At 35.4% G+C, this 16,590-nt stretch overlaps 1 protein-coding gene across 1 annotated transcript in view; it reads right to left on the reverse strand.

The window, feature by feature from the left end:
* Positions 1–16,590, reverse strand: part of LOC128672464 (uncharacterized protein) — a 30,620-nt gene that overhangs the window by 717 nt on the left and 13,313 nt on the right. The window contains exons 11-19 of the mRNA XM_053749619.2: positions 15,592–15,727; positions 14,125–14,256; positions 9,537–9,639; positions 8,449–8,606; positions 4,620–4,776; positions 2,749–2,951; positions 2,197–2,317; positions 1,748–1,936; positions 51–136 (exon numbers count right to left, since the gene is read on the reverse strand). Coding sequence (XP_053605594.1) covers positions 51–136; positions 1,748–1,936; positions 2,197–2,317; positions 2,749–2,951; positions 4,620–4,776; positions 8,449–8,606; positions 9,537–9,639; positions 14,125–14,256; positions 15,592–15,727 — 1,285 coding nt within the window. The remainder of the gene's footprint in view (positions 1–50; positions 137–1,747; positions 1,937–2,196; positions 2,318–2,748; positions 2,952–4,619; positions 4,777–8,448; positions 8,607–9,536; positions 9,640–14,124; positions 14,257–15,591; positions 15,728–16,590) is intronic.

Here is a 16,590-nt window from a genome sequence, read left to right on the forward strand (position 1 = left end):
TTTAAAAAATACTTTCAAAATTAAGTAGATTGTATGATATTTCAACTAACCTTCCTGCCCAGTAGGTTTTCAAATCTAAGCTTGATAAAACTCCAGGCGCCCATATTTCTGTGTTCTTCTTGGCTCCAAATGAACTCTGTAACAATTCATTAATTTGAAGCATTAAGATTATTCTACAAACAGCTGCACTAACAGCTGCCTAGGCTGTGTGTCCCTTAGTCGCCTCATACGATATTCACGGGAGGATATAGAGCGGTACTCTAGGGCGGAACCACACGCCACATATACACGTATATAAATATCATAAATTATAACTAGTTGAATTTGTTGTTGCTTCTTGCATATTCTTTTTATTTATCAAGAAACGAAGTAAACATTTTGCTCATTTTATCCTAGAAATCGAAGGCTTACAAAGTAATGGCCTGCTTAGTAAACAAGAATATCTTATTCACGTCTCGCTAGACTAATTGTTTGACAACTAAGTTCTGTAACAAAAGAGTTCTTATTGGGCACTACCTACCTATTTACTATATACGTTTATTTTAATACTGCCGGGACGGAAATATTCACACGGAACGAAAGTTTCAGACGAGAATTGTTAATGAAATCTTTAGTTAGGTAGGTTCATGGAGCATGTCATCCATACTAATTTTATAAAGAGAAAAAGATTTGTATTTTTGTTTGTAATGAATAAACTCAAAAACTACTGGGCCGATTTTATGTAATTTGGCACAGAGAAAGGCGAAACCTTCAGCAGTGATACAGGCTACTTTTTATTACGGTTTTACACGAGCGAAGCCGGGGCGAGCTGCTAGTAAGTTATAAGCTGTAACTAGGATAAAAATAATAAATAAAATACTGGCTTAACCTAATATATCTATGTATATTTTTTTACCAATTTCAAAACCGAAAAAAAAGTCTAAATATTGATTCGTCTCGTCAGGGACAATGGCGATGATTTGCATCTATCAAGTCGAGAGGTCCACCAAAGTTTGGAGTCGATTTCGCTTAAAATTGAAACCAACAGATTGGATCCGAGGCGAGAATTGAAATAAATTACTTCCTAACAAGACCCTTTTTGTATAAGAACCTTCAGAATTTTAAACAATTTCGAGTGACGGTCCTTAAAATTTGTACTACTTTCTAATACTAATTCTGCCATACCAACATTTTTATAAACCGTGTTTCCTAAAATTGCTTTAGGAAAGTAAATGGAAATCTTACCAAAAACTACTTAAGTCTCGAGAAAGTTATTTGTTTCTCTATAAAAAGTAATGAAATCTCTAGGTAAAGTTAAGCCAAGTCTAAACTGCGATTTCTTTATTAGCAAAAGCTAGTAATTAATATACCTAATTAGATTTTATGGGACCGTCCGTTGAAACATTTTTTAAGCGTAATTACGTATTGAGAAGTCAACGGCCAAGTCACATAAAATCAAATTTTTAAAACCTTTCAAGTGCCTTACTGTATTGCACATGTAATGCAACGAAATATCGCAATAAGAAGGCATCGATTTTAGACGTCGTAGTATAGAGGTATCGCAAAAAGTTTTCGAAGTAAGAAACCTCGATGTAACCTGGGCTTTCGCACTCAAGTATGGGATCCCATTTTTAGGTTATAAACTTTTCCCACTTCCACGTCTTTTCCGTCCATGTCATATTTTGTCCGAAATATATCAGGCCACAGCACATGTATAAAAAGAGGCAACGATAGCAAGAAGAATGAAACAAAAACAATCAGAACTTACTTCTAGCATTTCTGTATTTCTCCAACTCCACCTGCAGCCCCTGGAGAGGGAAGGGTGCCAAGGATTCTACTCTCACGATGGCCACATCGTCGATCTTGGCACGCAGTCTTTCTTTGTGCAATTCGTAGTAATGCTTCCCTGATACTAGGATCACACGCTTCACTTTTAACGGATCAGCTATTTTGTCACCTGAAAGAAATTTCCAATTTTTCAAAAATAATTCAGATTTTCTTTCAGTGAGCGCATTAGGTACCTATCCTGTATGGCTTGGTGGTCTAGTCTAGATGTTTGTCATATTGATGGAACTATGGGAACAAATCCAAAGGTTTATGATTAATTAATTAGATCACCGGATTCTCAGTAAGAAATATTGATACCACCGAGGTAAAAAAACGAAGACTAGAAATTATATGATATGACTTATGATTTACTCTCAAATGTAATCTTACCAATAACTGGTTGGAAATGCGTACGAGGTCCGAATTCAGATATCGGTGAGACTGCGTCAGCCAGCCTGAGTAGTAGTTTCGGCGCCACCACTATCAATGGCTTTCTGTAGTTGCGCACCATCTATAAAACAGAACATACATCACAAGACGTCAAGAACCCCTGCTGTCTGTTTGACACGATGCATGGAACATTGTAATATACCCTGATTTCTAAGGGAAAATTCCCTTGCAAAGTGGTATACTTAACCACCCAACCAATCATTGACGTAATGATTGGTTGGGTGGTCACGTCTCAGACTCCACACGATCGACACGCGTAAAGTTGTGTGATAAATGAAAAAAAAAACCATTATTTAACTTTGTTACAAAATATTTATAAGCCCAAAGATTTATCCTACCTATAGAGATGTAGCGGGTAGTGCGAAAGTTACATTTACTAAAAACATGAAAAACTGATATGAACTATGTAAATGGGCAAGGCTGTACCTCTAAGAAAGAAAAGTTGATATCAAGAAAGAATAAGATTGGTCTTCGAAGTCAAAACTTGGTTACCTGTCTCCGGAGTAGGTGGAAGTACTGCGCTGGGGTTGTAGGGTTGGCCACATGCATACACACAGCCTCAGAATCTGGCGCCGATTCCAAACTATCTGTTAGCTGCAGGAACCTCTCCAGTCTGCAGGAGGAGTGTTCTGAGGCTGCACCATCATACCCGTGCGGTAGCAGCATGACTAGACCGTTGCTGCGGATCCATTTAGCTGCAGATAGAAATGGGCTATTAAGGCCATTGTTTCCATGGGTTTTGGCAGACGTGTGTGGATGTCCGTAGAAACACGATTCTGCATTGATCCGCTAATGGACATCAAAACAACGGTGGACATCAAAGCAATCGCACTGGAGCCTTACTATCAAATACATACGTTTACTGAACTATGGTAATGTCAATAAAACTAACGAGTCCCCATTTATAACGAAGTACCTATAGATACATTTCAATATTGCTATGAGTTGAAGCTGTCAGATCATATTTAAACTTTCTGCTAACATTCCACACAAGGGCAATTTATATTCTAGGCCGAGCAAGTGTGATGCAAGTTTTGGAAATATGAACTCCCTCGACGTATACATGTACTTTATGAATACAACATTTTAGGATTATGATTTGTAAATAGGTTTTATAACATACAAACACGTAATTACGAATTTATTACTTACGGGGTAGTCACAGCCAAGAGTTGTTGTGAATCTCGAATGCTACATTTAGCCGTATGATAGGTTTATTCATAGATAAAATAAATATATGGTTTATATATGGAAACATGTAGGTTGCTAGCCTTTGAGATTATATATACAGTTTAGTTTATTTTTGTATTTATTCAGCTAGATGAGGAAAAGTCTTTTTACTTCCAATCATTCCTATCCATACATTTATTGCCACTGCTCGTCTAGGCTCACAGTTCGTCAGACCATTTCTTCTCAACTTATATTTCTTCAACCTACACATAAATAACATCAAACCTAATGAAAAACATCGATTTATTTGTACTTCTATCAAACAAATGTGCATCTGGAACACAATAGGTCCAATTGTCCGATTTCCATCTATCTCCATTAATCAAATATTCGGGAGCTTTGTACGGCCGGATCATATTTTTCCTGTTTAAATAAATCATTGTACGCAAATGGTCTGTACGAATGGTAAATAATCGAGTTTTGCTTGTGCTTTTAATGAAGCAAATATGAGAGACGGAGTTATGAATATCCTACTGGTGAGAGTTTGAAAGACAGATAAAAGAAAATTTTAATGAAAAATTCTTTCAGAATCGAACATCACAAAAACACAAAAATTATGTCAGTATCTCAAGCTTTATTATCTTGCTTTAACATAAATTTAACTACGGTTTTCTAGAACACGCCGAGTTTCATAGTGTCATAACCTCGAAAGTTTGTAAGTAAATATTATGTATTTCAGATATCTGGAAGATTCCCGACCCGAGAGTATAGATAGTTTTAACTAGTTTTACTAACTAAGTACATCGACCGAAGAAGATGAATTTCTATAATTAGGACGGTGACTTCGTTAATATTTTACTGCGTAATGTTGAAATATTGTGTTCAACTTTTGTCAGATTAAAATTTAAAAGTTGGTAATAGTCAGTATAGTCACCGTCCATCATAATCTGGTATAAAACAATAATGTGTTGTGCGACGCCCAATGGCTGCGGAAGCACCGGGAAAACGCTCAGATGAAAAAGAGAATAAAGTGTAAGTAAGTATTATTCAGTGCATGTAGGAATTTTGTAAAAAAATATCACAAGAATTAATGGGAAATATCAATTTTTGTTTAAGATTTTATTAATTATAAGAATACCTACTTATATATATATAATGAAATTGAATGATAAATGTACGAAATAAAACCTTACATTCTCCAGATGCGACATAGGTGTCGACGATGATCTGAGCTCCATTATAAAAGTCTCCAAACTGCGCCTCCCATATCACCAAGTTGTCGGGGCAGTCGTAGGCCATCCCGTACTCGAACCCTAATACCGCTTCTTCAGATAGGATTGAATTGGCCACCTGGGAAATTATCCACGTATCAGAAAGTTAAGGTATGATTTAGGGTACCTTTGCGAAGGTTATTGAATATCTACTGATTTATTTGAACGCGATTTTTACATATTGCTAGGTAAGTACTCGACGAAAACAGGTTTTTATTAAGGTTCCGATGGATCCGATGAAAATTAAGCGATGAGATAGCAATCCAATTAGGTCCACTGTTATATGCTTTGAAATTTTAGAATCCAAATGGATACATGAAAATATTCTGAAATATCAGAACATGTAACAATATCCAAAGATATACATTAAAATAAAATTTAAATCATAATTTTATCTTTAAAAAAATATTCTGAAATGTCAGATTTAGATTCATTCAGCTTCGCCTACCTTGTAGGAAAATGAAACACGATAGGTATAATGGTTAAATAAATGGTTAATATTTTAACATATCAGATGAGATAATTTTTCTTCCAACTTCCAATAAGATGTTTTGTAACAGTAAGTATCACATAGGTATTAGGTACATACTCCATTTAGGTACATTTACGAAAGGGCGAATTTAAATTGCTTTGTAAGCTGGATTAGGGTCAAGGGTCAATCAGTATATTTTAATGTTCATATAATTTATATAGAGGTACGTAAATATTGAGTATTACAGAAACCAAAGTAACATTCATTTTATTGCTTTTTGGTCTTTAGTTTAAAAATTCATTTTTCGGCAAATATAGAGATATAAAATGATTTTGTACTGTAAATATATGTTATTGTTTTCTTTTTTCCCTTTTAGTTTTATCGAAATCGGGACCAAATATTTTCATCAAATAGTGAAGTATAGAGATATTTACTTTAATTTCTATCCTTCAATCATACATTTTGATGTTACCAAGCTTCTTATCACATCATCACTAGTTTACGGTTTCTTCCATAACGATTTTTCCCATTTTCATTTTTAAAACCATCTTGGATTTCATTAAAAGCGGTAGTTACTTAAGTTACTAAGCCAAGATGTCAGGATAGCAAACATCGTTACTGTGGAAGTAGTGGTAATTATCATAAATCAAACATAATACGACCTCGTAAAAGAAACTAATGGAATTAGCTTACTTTATCACTATTCCTAGCTTACAATGTGAACGTAAATAAAATGCATTTTAAATTTTAAGTATGAACTTCCTCTATCTGTCGGTTATATCATCATTATCAGCCATTTAACTATCCTCACTGGCGTTCCTTATCGATGGATATGGTGTATGGGCCATGACCCACCACGCGGGCCCAATGTCAATAGCCAGGACCAACAGCTTTATTTACGTGCCGTCCGAAGCACAAGAGCTCAAGATAATACATTTTTGGTCACCCATTCAATGACCGACCATTGTGAAAGTGACTTAACCGCTACTGGCGTGGGCCGAGCGCATTAACCACTGCGCTGAATTAACCTGCTTAGTGATTTATATAACTTAATCAAATTGAAAACCAACAAAAATTATTTCAACTTCTCCACAGGATTTGGATTAATTACTTACTTTTGTAATCTCGCTTTGACGTTCTAAATCCATCCCTTTCATAAACGAAATATAAGCGATAAGTTTATTTGAAAAAGTATATTTTTGTTACATTTATTAGCCGTACGACTAACAGGGTTTTCGTCTTTCTTTCTGAACGATCATGATGACAATATAAAATATCGCGCAATTGAACAGCCTTTCATTGCTGTGTTAAAAAGAAAACATTATCTTTCGGACTGACATTTTCTATGTTCAAGAGCTACCACCAACTTGCGAGTTGGAGTTGGCACTAACTACAATACTACTGGTGTATGACTACAATGGAAACTCATGAACTTTTAATTAGGTATTGTTCTCGTATACAGTAGTTTGTTTCTAGGTTAGCTGAATAAACTTGCTGTTAAAAATATATAATTGATAAAATAGTTGTAGTGTCTGTACCAAAACCTACCTAGGTTTCGAGTTTCAATGAGTTTACATGATAAAATTTGGCACAGAGATAGACAACCTTTAAGAGCAAGATGCTACGTTTCTATCATGTTTTTATCCGAGCGAAGCCGGGGCGGGCTGTTAGTTATGTTATAAAGTTTTAATTTTTAAAAATTACCGTTTTAAAAGTTAAATAACAAAAAGAAATTGTCGGGATCGCAATATTAAATCCATATTTTTAATTTCGCAATCCCGGCAAAGTTTTTCATTTAAATACTGATTTGCATTAAATGCACAAGTACACCGACGCATTGTGGCAATACTGGTACTAATAGAAGCCATATGGTTTTTAATTTTTTTCTGTTTTGTCTGTCTATCTGTGTTTGTTCGAGCATCACAAAACTACTGAATTGAATTGTGCGGTTTTTACAGTTGCATAGCGGATGGTCCAACTTAAACTCTGTATAAGTTTAAAAAATTAAAGTTTAAATTGTATAAGTTTCAACGCGTTACGTTGCTTAGAACCCGAGATTTTCACAATAATCATTTACGAGCTGACACTCGAAATATTACGTATATCTACGATTCGAACTACGAGATAGCTACGATGTATAGCAATGAGTAGAGTATGTAAATATATATTTATAGTACTCTACTGTAAATATATAACATTCATCTGAGTACGACATACGACGTAGCGTCGAATATTCGTAGCTGCTGTGAGATTAAACATAAAGATACCAATTCAATAAACAGCTCGTAAAAATCCTTAAGTATGTAATGTATGTTAAGTATCGTGAATAATTTTATATTGAACATTTGTCTTTCTCAATGAACCGTATAAATGAAAACTTGGCGTTAAAAATATCACCTGACTAAGCTCGGAAACGGTTGTTTGTACAGCCTTTTTTAATCGCATTTAGATTTCCAGTTTGAATTCTGTCGGCAATTTTTTAACATTGTGGATTTTCAGCGAACGAGTTTCGTTGTTTATTGTTGTGTTTCTATTTGAACGAGTGGGCGAAACACTTTGTTTTCGTTAATGCGATTTACAGGTGGACTTAAACTAGTTTTCGCGTAGAGGTAAAAAGGTAAAACAGAAGCCTTTATATAAAACTCACTGCTATCATAATAGTAAGTAACTTCTTCACCTGCGCTTTGGAAGGCGGAAGACTAATGGGTTGCACGGTAAACACTGACGTTAACATCAACGTGCGCAGAAAAATGCAAAGTACCCCATTTTGTCTAAACGTGGGAGTCGCGATTAAAATCAACGTCAAATTTGACGGTGTAACTCACCACTCTTTGTTTTAAGTAAATTTTGACGTCAATCATCCTATGTTGAATAAAATATTTTGAACATTCCCTGTCTACCTTCATGAGAAACAGGCATAATAATCCAGATCCAAAATAAACTTGTCCGTTTTCTGTGCTATCGCACCGGTCACAGATATGATAGTAGTGAATATAACGGTCCCTATATCAGGCATATTTTATTGCCCCTCGAGAACAGGCGAGATTTTGCTCACTTTAAATATCTGCGTAAAATCATTGCAGGGTCAGTCGATTGTCCTGAACTTCTGTCCCTTATTTCTTTTAAAGTGCCTTATAAAATTTTTTGACCTTGTGCGTTTATTCAGATTCCATATGCTTCAACAAATTATTGAAGTTGGTTCTCCTTGAACTAGTTGAAATAAATAAAAATAAATAAATTAAAATATTGTGTATATAAAATTGTAACAAAAGGGCTCACCTCGAGATAACCTTTCTGTTGTTCATGTATATGGTTGAGCGGTATGTAAATACTCTCAGTTTTCTGGTCTACCAACATCGCGTGTCGATGGGAGAAGGTGCCTCTGCCCACATCCTCCCCACTCAGTCGGACATGCCTGCCTTCCATTAACAACGAACCTGGAAAATTACTCTATTTGCTTATTCTTCTCCAGTTTGTCAAATTCAAATTCAAATCATTTATTCAGAAATTAGACCTTCACAGGCACTTTTTCTCGTCAATCTTTATATTTATAGTTATTTCTCACAAGCTACAAACTACTGGCATTTCGGAACGACCACTGCTGAGAAGAAATGCCGAAAGAAACTCATTTGAACAGTGTTGGTCCCTATTTATCTCATTGTCTCCATCTCCAGATTGTCATTTTTGTATGTTCCCGGAATCGGCCCCGGAATGTGGTGTAGCGAAGTGGAGTAAAAAATAAATTTACAAATTAAAATTCGGTTGTGATTTTACGACCTACTCGGTATTACTACAGTACTACGACGGTATTCTCATTTCGCCTGACATCCACTGGGAGTATTGTAGGGCGGAACCACAAGTCACAATATGGTGTATATATAGTAATGGTAAATAGTAGAGACTGCGAAATTGCATGCAAAACATGAAAATTTCCACTAGTAGGTAATCCTTTTCGTATAACTTCTTAAGTTGTAGATACCGTCTAGACCAAGAATCTCAAGAGGTTTTAAATCGTAAAGTATTTGAAATGTCATTAAAATAAAATGACTTGGAAAGTACAAAATATTTCTATGAGTAACATTAAATATTTCGGAGTTTAATCTCAAATATAGTCTAAAAAAAATACAAAAGTCGCCTTTTTAAATAATGTATTAATGTAATTTATTTTAATAATGTATTAATTATCGTATATAACTATTATTAATTTATTTTAATAAACAAAACAGCTATTGCAAATGCTGACTGACAACTAATGCGACGGAGAAGTCTTAGAGTTACGCAACGGGCAGGGATTGTTGGCGAAGTAGAACCCTTTGCCCAGCAGTGGGACACCACACGCTAATAAAATATATAGAGGTATATATTACCAAAAGCCAACGCCTCAGCAGTAGCCCAGTCGAGTTCCTTATCTTCTGAAAGCCTTGTGAGACGATTCTTGACGTGCGTCTTCTCTAGATGAGGATGTATGTTCTAAAAACATTCAATACAATATAGAAGCTACAACCTAATATGTGTGAGTTTATATTATTTTTTCAAAAATCAATTCTTCTTCATAATCGTATTCCTCATGGCTGAGGGTCGTGGTTATTACTTGGAATGAAACACACATAATAACTTTGTGGCGACATCTACCACGCCACATGCACAACGTCGCAGATGTAAAAAAGTCGACCAAACGCGACGAATAACAGAAGTGAGCCACACAAGTGATCCACGACCCTACGGACAGATCTACGGTCGACTCACTACCAGAAGCTAACAAGCCTAGATCGCGCAGACAGTGCATTTTCGATTGGAAGCATATATACAACCTCCGACATGACACCGTCGGAGCCGTGCGGTTCCCCAGGCGCTACACCTAGCCTGGCGGGAAGATCTTCCCTTTGTGGCGGTCAAGCATAATTACCTAGCTCCGTTACAACTTTCTTGGCATTATTAATGGAGTGTTTTGCCTTTGCCTTCTCCATTTCACACACAAGTTTTCCTTCACCGGAATCAAGTGATGGACGATGAAAACTACGAACCTGGGATCTTTCGATCCACAGGTGGGCGTCTTAACCATTACGCCACCACCGCAAAAATAAATATCAAATCGTTTATTTAGAATTCAGACTTTCACGGACACTTTTTCACCTCATATCATATTCTAAATTAACTCATAATTACCAAAGTTACAATTACTAGCACGACCGAAACGACCACTGTCACTGACAAGCCAGAGTTTGCCGTTTTTTATGAGTCACTACCCGCTTCCGGGGAAGGAAAGTATTATGAAAACATATGGCTATCGTTAGGTGGTAATCGTTAAGTCGTGACTATTGTTAGGCGCTTCGAAAATTTAATAACTTTATTCCTGGCTATAATTAAAGTAATTTTACGACTGGCTGCCAGTCTGATGTCAATTCTCTTTGGGTTTGCTGTTGTTGCCTAAAAATAAAAATATTTTTTTGTCTCCCTTCGTCGCCTCGTACTATAACCACGGTAGGATGACTATTAGCTCTAAAAATCTCTGTAGTTTCCACACGCTGGTGCCGAAAAAATAAAAATTAACATGTATTAGCTGCTAGCTCCTAACTTACTCAAAGATAAAATAAAATGCTGTATAAGAACTCATTATATTATATAATAAACTTGTGGTTCTTTTTGTTTGCAGGTTCTCGGACAATGATCTTTTTCAGATTGACTTGAGTTGTGCTTGTTGATGACATAAAAGGTTGCGCCAGCGGCATTGAAAATAAGAGAGAAATGTATACTGTACCAGTGATATTTTGTTTCCCAGAGATCTATTTTTATATTTTATTAGGTTTTACGTAAGTAATTGAATAAAAAAAAAACATAAGACGCATCACGGACCGGACTGTTATATAGATAAATAGAACTGAATTGCTTCGAGAAAAGGATACGGTAAGGTACGGCCGTTTGCTCGACTTGGCGGGGGCAATGCCGTGCCCCCAGATAACACGTAAGTAATGAAAGTGCATAAGAAAAGTGAACCCTTCTTACGTTCTTTAGATAGATAAGAGTAATTCACACCATACAAACTGAATTCAGCGTCATCTGTATTGTGTGTGCAGTAAAGCGTGTGTCACCATAGTCTCTCGGCGACGCAAATAGAATCTTGGCTTCGATACTGGAATTTTCCACTATTCTATTCTATGTTTCACAAAATAAAAAATAATACAAGCAAAAGTATTTTTGAAATAATAAAAACAAAAAAGTTTAATGCTGAAATCACTACCAAGTTCTATGGTAAATGTTGTTTTTGACATTCAGAAAAGAGTATGATTTGACTTGTAGTGAAAACATACTCTTTTCTGAACAACAAGAAATCTTTTCTGTCAACATGGTGAAAATAAATAGGGGATTCCCTATTTATTTTCACCATGTTGCTTATACTTTAATTTTTTAGTATTTTAAAGTACATAAGTACTTTTACTATTAAAATACTAAACAAGTATACTTTCTTAATCTTCAGCAAGGACATATTTTCGTCTTAAATCTGCGATTAGTCTTGGACTTTTAGCGGATCTGTTCTGAGGTAAGGCCGTTCCCCAGTAGTCTGAAGGCGCGAGCTCCTGGAAGTCGAATCGTTTCAGTCTCAGAGACTGAGTCTCTAACTGATGTTGGACAGCTTGTACGCCAGCTCATTTAGTGGTGGCGTTATGTCTTATTTTACCGTGGTGTTTCGGCATTGGTTACAAAAGGATTAGTGATGTTTCTTAGTATGCCATTTCGAACCTAAGAACGTAAATTGTATTACAGTATTTACAATCCTTCCAGTAAATATTTAGCTACATGTTGCTACCACACTGTCTCTAACTTTTCTGGTTTCGTCGCAAAGTTCATAAGATTAAAAGGCAAAGTTTACTTCGTAAGCACTGACTGACTTTCTTAGTGTGCCTTTCGTCAACTTGGCCCATTTCGGGGATACATATTTTGATTACTTTTGCCTTCAAGTTACGATGACTTATCTACTTAACGAGTAATTAGGATGATGTTTTTGTGTGATTAGAGTAGGTAGGAAAAGATTGGACCCAGACATAAGATAATAAAGCTCGTAAAATAATCTTGCGGAAATACATTCCGTTTTATATGTTAAAATGCTCTATTACGAAAATTAATTTCACTGTACGTTTATAATCTCGTTGAAAGCTGCATCTTTTAGGTATGTTGGAAAGGTTGCAGAATTTGCAGAATCTTAGCAAAAAGCATGTATGATAGAAATGTGAAAAATAAAATATAGTATATTTGGAAGCTTTAGTTACACATCTTTCGGATTCTAATTTAGAATATTACCTATTAGGTTTGGTTGCAAATTCGCCGCTGTTACCGCGGCATATGGTACAGTTAGCATCCAACTTGACGTGCGATTGGCTGTACTTAAGGGGCATTTTCATTTCTTTTAATTAACTCGTGATTTCTATGTCTATGTGTTTTACGATTGTCACTTCTTCCTTTTCACAAGAGGCTGTGTAAGTAGCAGAAAAATGACGGATTACACATTAACCACCGTACACTTCAAAAATAAAAGTGCTATAATCTGTGGTAAAAATGGCGTGAAACGGAGATCGTTAGCGCGGCCATTAAATTCTGCTTCGAGGAAAGTGTAAAACCTTATTTTTTATTAAAGTTCCGTAAACAATACGCATAAAAGTGTTTTCGTGAGGTTATCTCTTCCATTGACATCCTTGGCTTAGTAATGTTTTATAGGGAAGTAATGTATGTTGGAATTAAAATATGAAAAAGTTGTGTATTTAAACAGTTAAAAAAATATATGTTGCCCCACAAACAAGTACCATAACTTAGCCATGCATCTCTAGGGGAATGATGTAGTGGTGGAAATTTATGCGAAGCTTTAGTATTTTTTAACGCGGGAAATGAGATGTTGTAGGTTGCCGGATAAGACGTGAGACAATTAGTAGGAAACGGGACAGGACAAGTTTCAGAACGAGACACGTAACGGAAATCGTAGCGGGAAACGGGAAATTGAACTAAAGATGACAAAAATACGAATTTCAATCATAGTAATAAATTTTATCAGTCTTAGAATACGCGATAAGAGAATAACTGAAATTTTACTCTGAAATTCACGGGAGAGAAGCCGCGAGCAAAAGCTAGTATATATATGTATATATAGAAGGCAGATTATGACTCAACTATATTTGAATTCATAATTTTAAATATATAAGGCTTCAGTGGAATGAACTAAATAAATTACTCGTAAAATACTAGGCCATTTAATTCTGCGTAATATTAATTTAAATGTTTAATTAACACCACCACCACATCGAGGCCTATGAATTTGAATAAGTGCCTTATTAAAGCCCAAATATATTCAGTTTTAAGCAAAACTGTGGCGACAGTGTAATTAATAGTCTGTTCTTAATAAACGTAGATCATTATCGTCATAAAATTATTTGGGGTGTTCTGTATGATTAATAAATATGTGTTTTGCCACACATATTTTAAAAATTGCACCTGAATTTAATTAATTAGTTAATTTAGGTATAAATTATATCAGTGTTCTGCACTGAATACAAAAAATACTTGAGTGCCTAAAAATCTAGGGAATATAGTAAGTCAGTAAGGATGTTTTAGACACGGGAATCCCGGAATATAAAATTAGAATTTAGAATGTTTTTAAAACTTGTTTGGCCAATCACAAGATTCATATAAACAGATGACAACTTAATGCTCATCTGATAGTGAGCAACTGGCGCATTAAATACCATCTCTATTTGGCGTAGCCAATTATACTGCCATTGTGGAGCACCTCAGCAGAAACTCTGCCACATTATGAACGAGTATCTACGCTTCCTCAGTGGATTGTCAGAACTCCATTAACTGACTCCTAAATTCTGTCCTGATGCATAATAATCAACTTTAGATCTTTCGAATAATCGATCCTTAACAGTTTAGCTAAAGGTAAAAAAGTTATTTGGTGAATGAACTTACAAAATCTTTGGGGAAAGTGACAGAAGCCTGGCCCACCATCTTCAGTAGACCAGTGTCGACTCCTGTGTCCCAGATCTCCACGTTGCGAAGAGCTGGACTCATCTTCGACCACTGGTCTTGGTAGTACGATACCTGTAAATTATCAATGATTAAATAAATATTTTAAACTGTAATGACTAAATAAAAATAAATATAAATATTGAATACGTATGGACAAATCACACAGATTGAGTTTGCCCCAAAGTAAGTTCGAGACTTGTGTAACGGGATATATTGTTATATGTTCTATAACAAATACATATGTATATAGATAAACAGATCAATTCAGTGGTAGCAGTCCGGCCGACCATTAGTCCGCGGTAGTCGTTAAACTTCCAGTATAAACGCTGAGTAATATTTAAATACCGATTGGATCATTATACTACTCTAAATTAAAATTAATCCACGCATTAGAGATGACATTCCTGAGAAATAGATTCCTATCGATCTTGAACAAAGTAGTCGACATTCTAATACCATTTCGCTCAATCGTTTATCGATTCTTCCCATTATCCGGTCATTACAAGTTTAAAATGAGACCTCTTTCGGCAGTCTACGTAACTGGTGTTTCGTAACTGGTTTCGATGGAGAAATTATGACACAATTGTGTTATGGATTCATGCTTTGGAAAATCTATTTGAATATTTGTTACCACAAAATTAAAATGTCAAAGCCATTGAAATTTAAATGCCCTGAATTTATCAGGCGTCATTAGACGCACATATGAACAGGGAATCCTAGCCTTTGTTTGCCAGAACAAAAAGCCTATTCTTGCTTGAGCTTTCACACCAGTAATGGAGACGTATTGTAATGGAGGCTTGTTGGTTCGCAGGTTAAGTCTATAGTCTCTCAATTTAATTAAATGTGAAGGTTATGTGAAGAAGTAATTATATGCTCAAGTGGATAAATTCATTAAACGAAGCTAGCTGATGCGTACTTCTCCCAGTTTTCTCCTTATACGAATTATTCCAGGTACCTACACAAAGTGCCAAATGATGCCTACTATGAAGATTAAAGTAATGTGACTTTGCGATAATTATCACGAAGTCGCATTATTTTAATTTCCCTATATACATAGGGATCTTTTAGTAACTAAAGTAGGTAAGTAGAGCCCTTGTACTTGTTATAGTGTAATAGTGTGTCTGTTTTCTGTAACGTTCACAATAAGTACCTATTTACTATTTTATTTAATGTAGATACCGACACTAACTTAATAAAGAACTATAAATAATTATTTTTTATTTTATATTTCTGTGACCTCTAGGAAATTCGAGGAAATATTTGCCTCACAGCTTTCCCTATTGGAAATCATAATTTTTTGACGTGTATTATGTAATTATGTACCATTTATTGGTAGACTATCCACTAGATGGCGGCACTTGTAAAAGTCATGTCAAATATAAACGCAGTGTTAGCAAAAACACTTACCTCTGGTTTGTATGTTGGTACTGCTTCGTATTGAGACTGTAAGTACTTGCTGTACTCTTGAGTGATGCCATCCACTTGATTGTGTGTGAGAATCCCTTCTGATATCAGCTTGTCAGCATACAGATCTGGTATAGATCTGGACGTGAAGAAATCTTGTCTTAAGTTATATTTTCTACTTTAGAAATTATTTCATATTTAATTTTCTCTCTGGCAACTTGGGAGCATTTTCCTTCGAAACTTTTACCGAAGGTAGCTTGTTCGTATAATCAAAATTAATTTGTTTGTGGCCTTTGCACCGAAATGTCCCAGGTATGAAGCTTACTCGTGTCACATCAATTTATATATTATTAGACTTGTATGGTAGTTTTCATCGACCACGATTTGCTTCAGCTGTCATGTCAAAATGCACTTATCAGCTACTGTGTGAAATGAATAAGGTAATGGTTGTGTGTTTCATTCCACACAATGGCCACGACACTCAGCCATGAGGAATACGAATAATACAAGTATAGTATGAACATTGGATGTGATCATATTAAAAAAATATTTGGAAATTAACCACCAAATAGTATGAGAATATTGTTCACGTTCTACATTTTCTCGAAATATTTTCTTATCTTCAATGAACCTACCAGATTTCTCAATATCAAGACTGCGAGCATTGATGGATTAGTCGGTCAAGATTAACGATTTTTAAGCGTAAGTATTGGCTACGCGCGAGCGATTAAATATTTATCGTCCTATTTTCATCAAGCGGTTTAAATGTCAAGGATTTTCCAGAAGGATTTAAGAAATTAATCAGACTATATCTTTAGAAATGCTTCGTTTAATGGCCTCAGAGTGTATTTAGTCTGTTTTCTTATCGTAAAGGTTAAATCTTACACTCCATTATTAAAGTTCCTAAACATCGCAACGGGCTTCGACATGGATAATATTGATGAGCGTCTCGCAGACCACTAATGTAATAAATTTGAAAATTGTAACTAATTACGTCCATTA

Source organism: Plodia interpunctella, chromosome 9, assembly GCF_027563975.2.
Source record: "Plodia interpunctella isolate USDA-ARS_2022_Savannah chromosome 9, ilPloInte3.2, whole genome shotgun sequence".
Classification (NCBI taxonomy): domain Eukaryota; kingdom Metazoa; phylum Arthropoda; class Insecta; order Lepidoptera; family Pyralidae; genus Plodia; species Plodia interpunctella.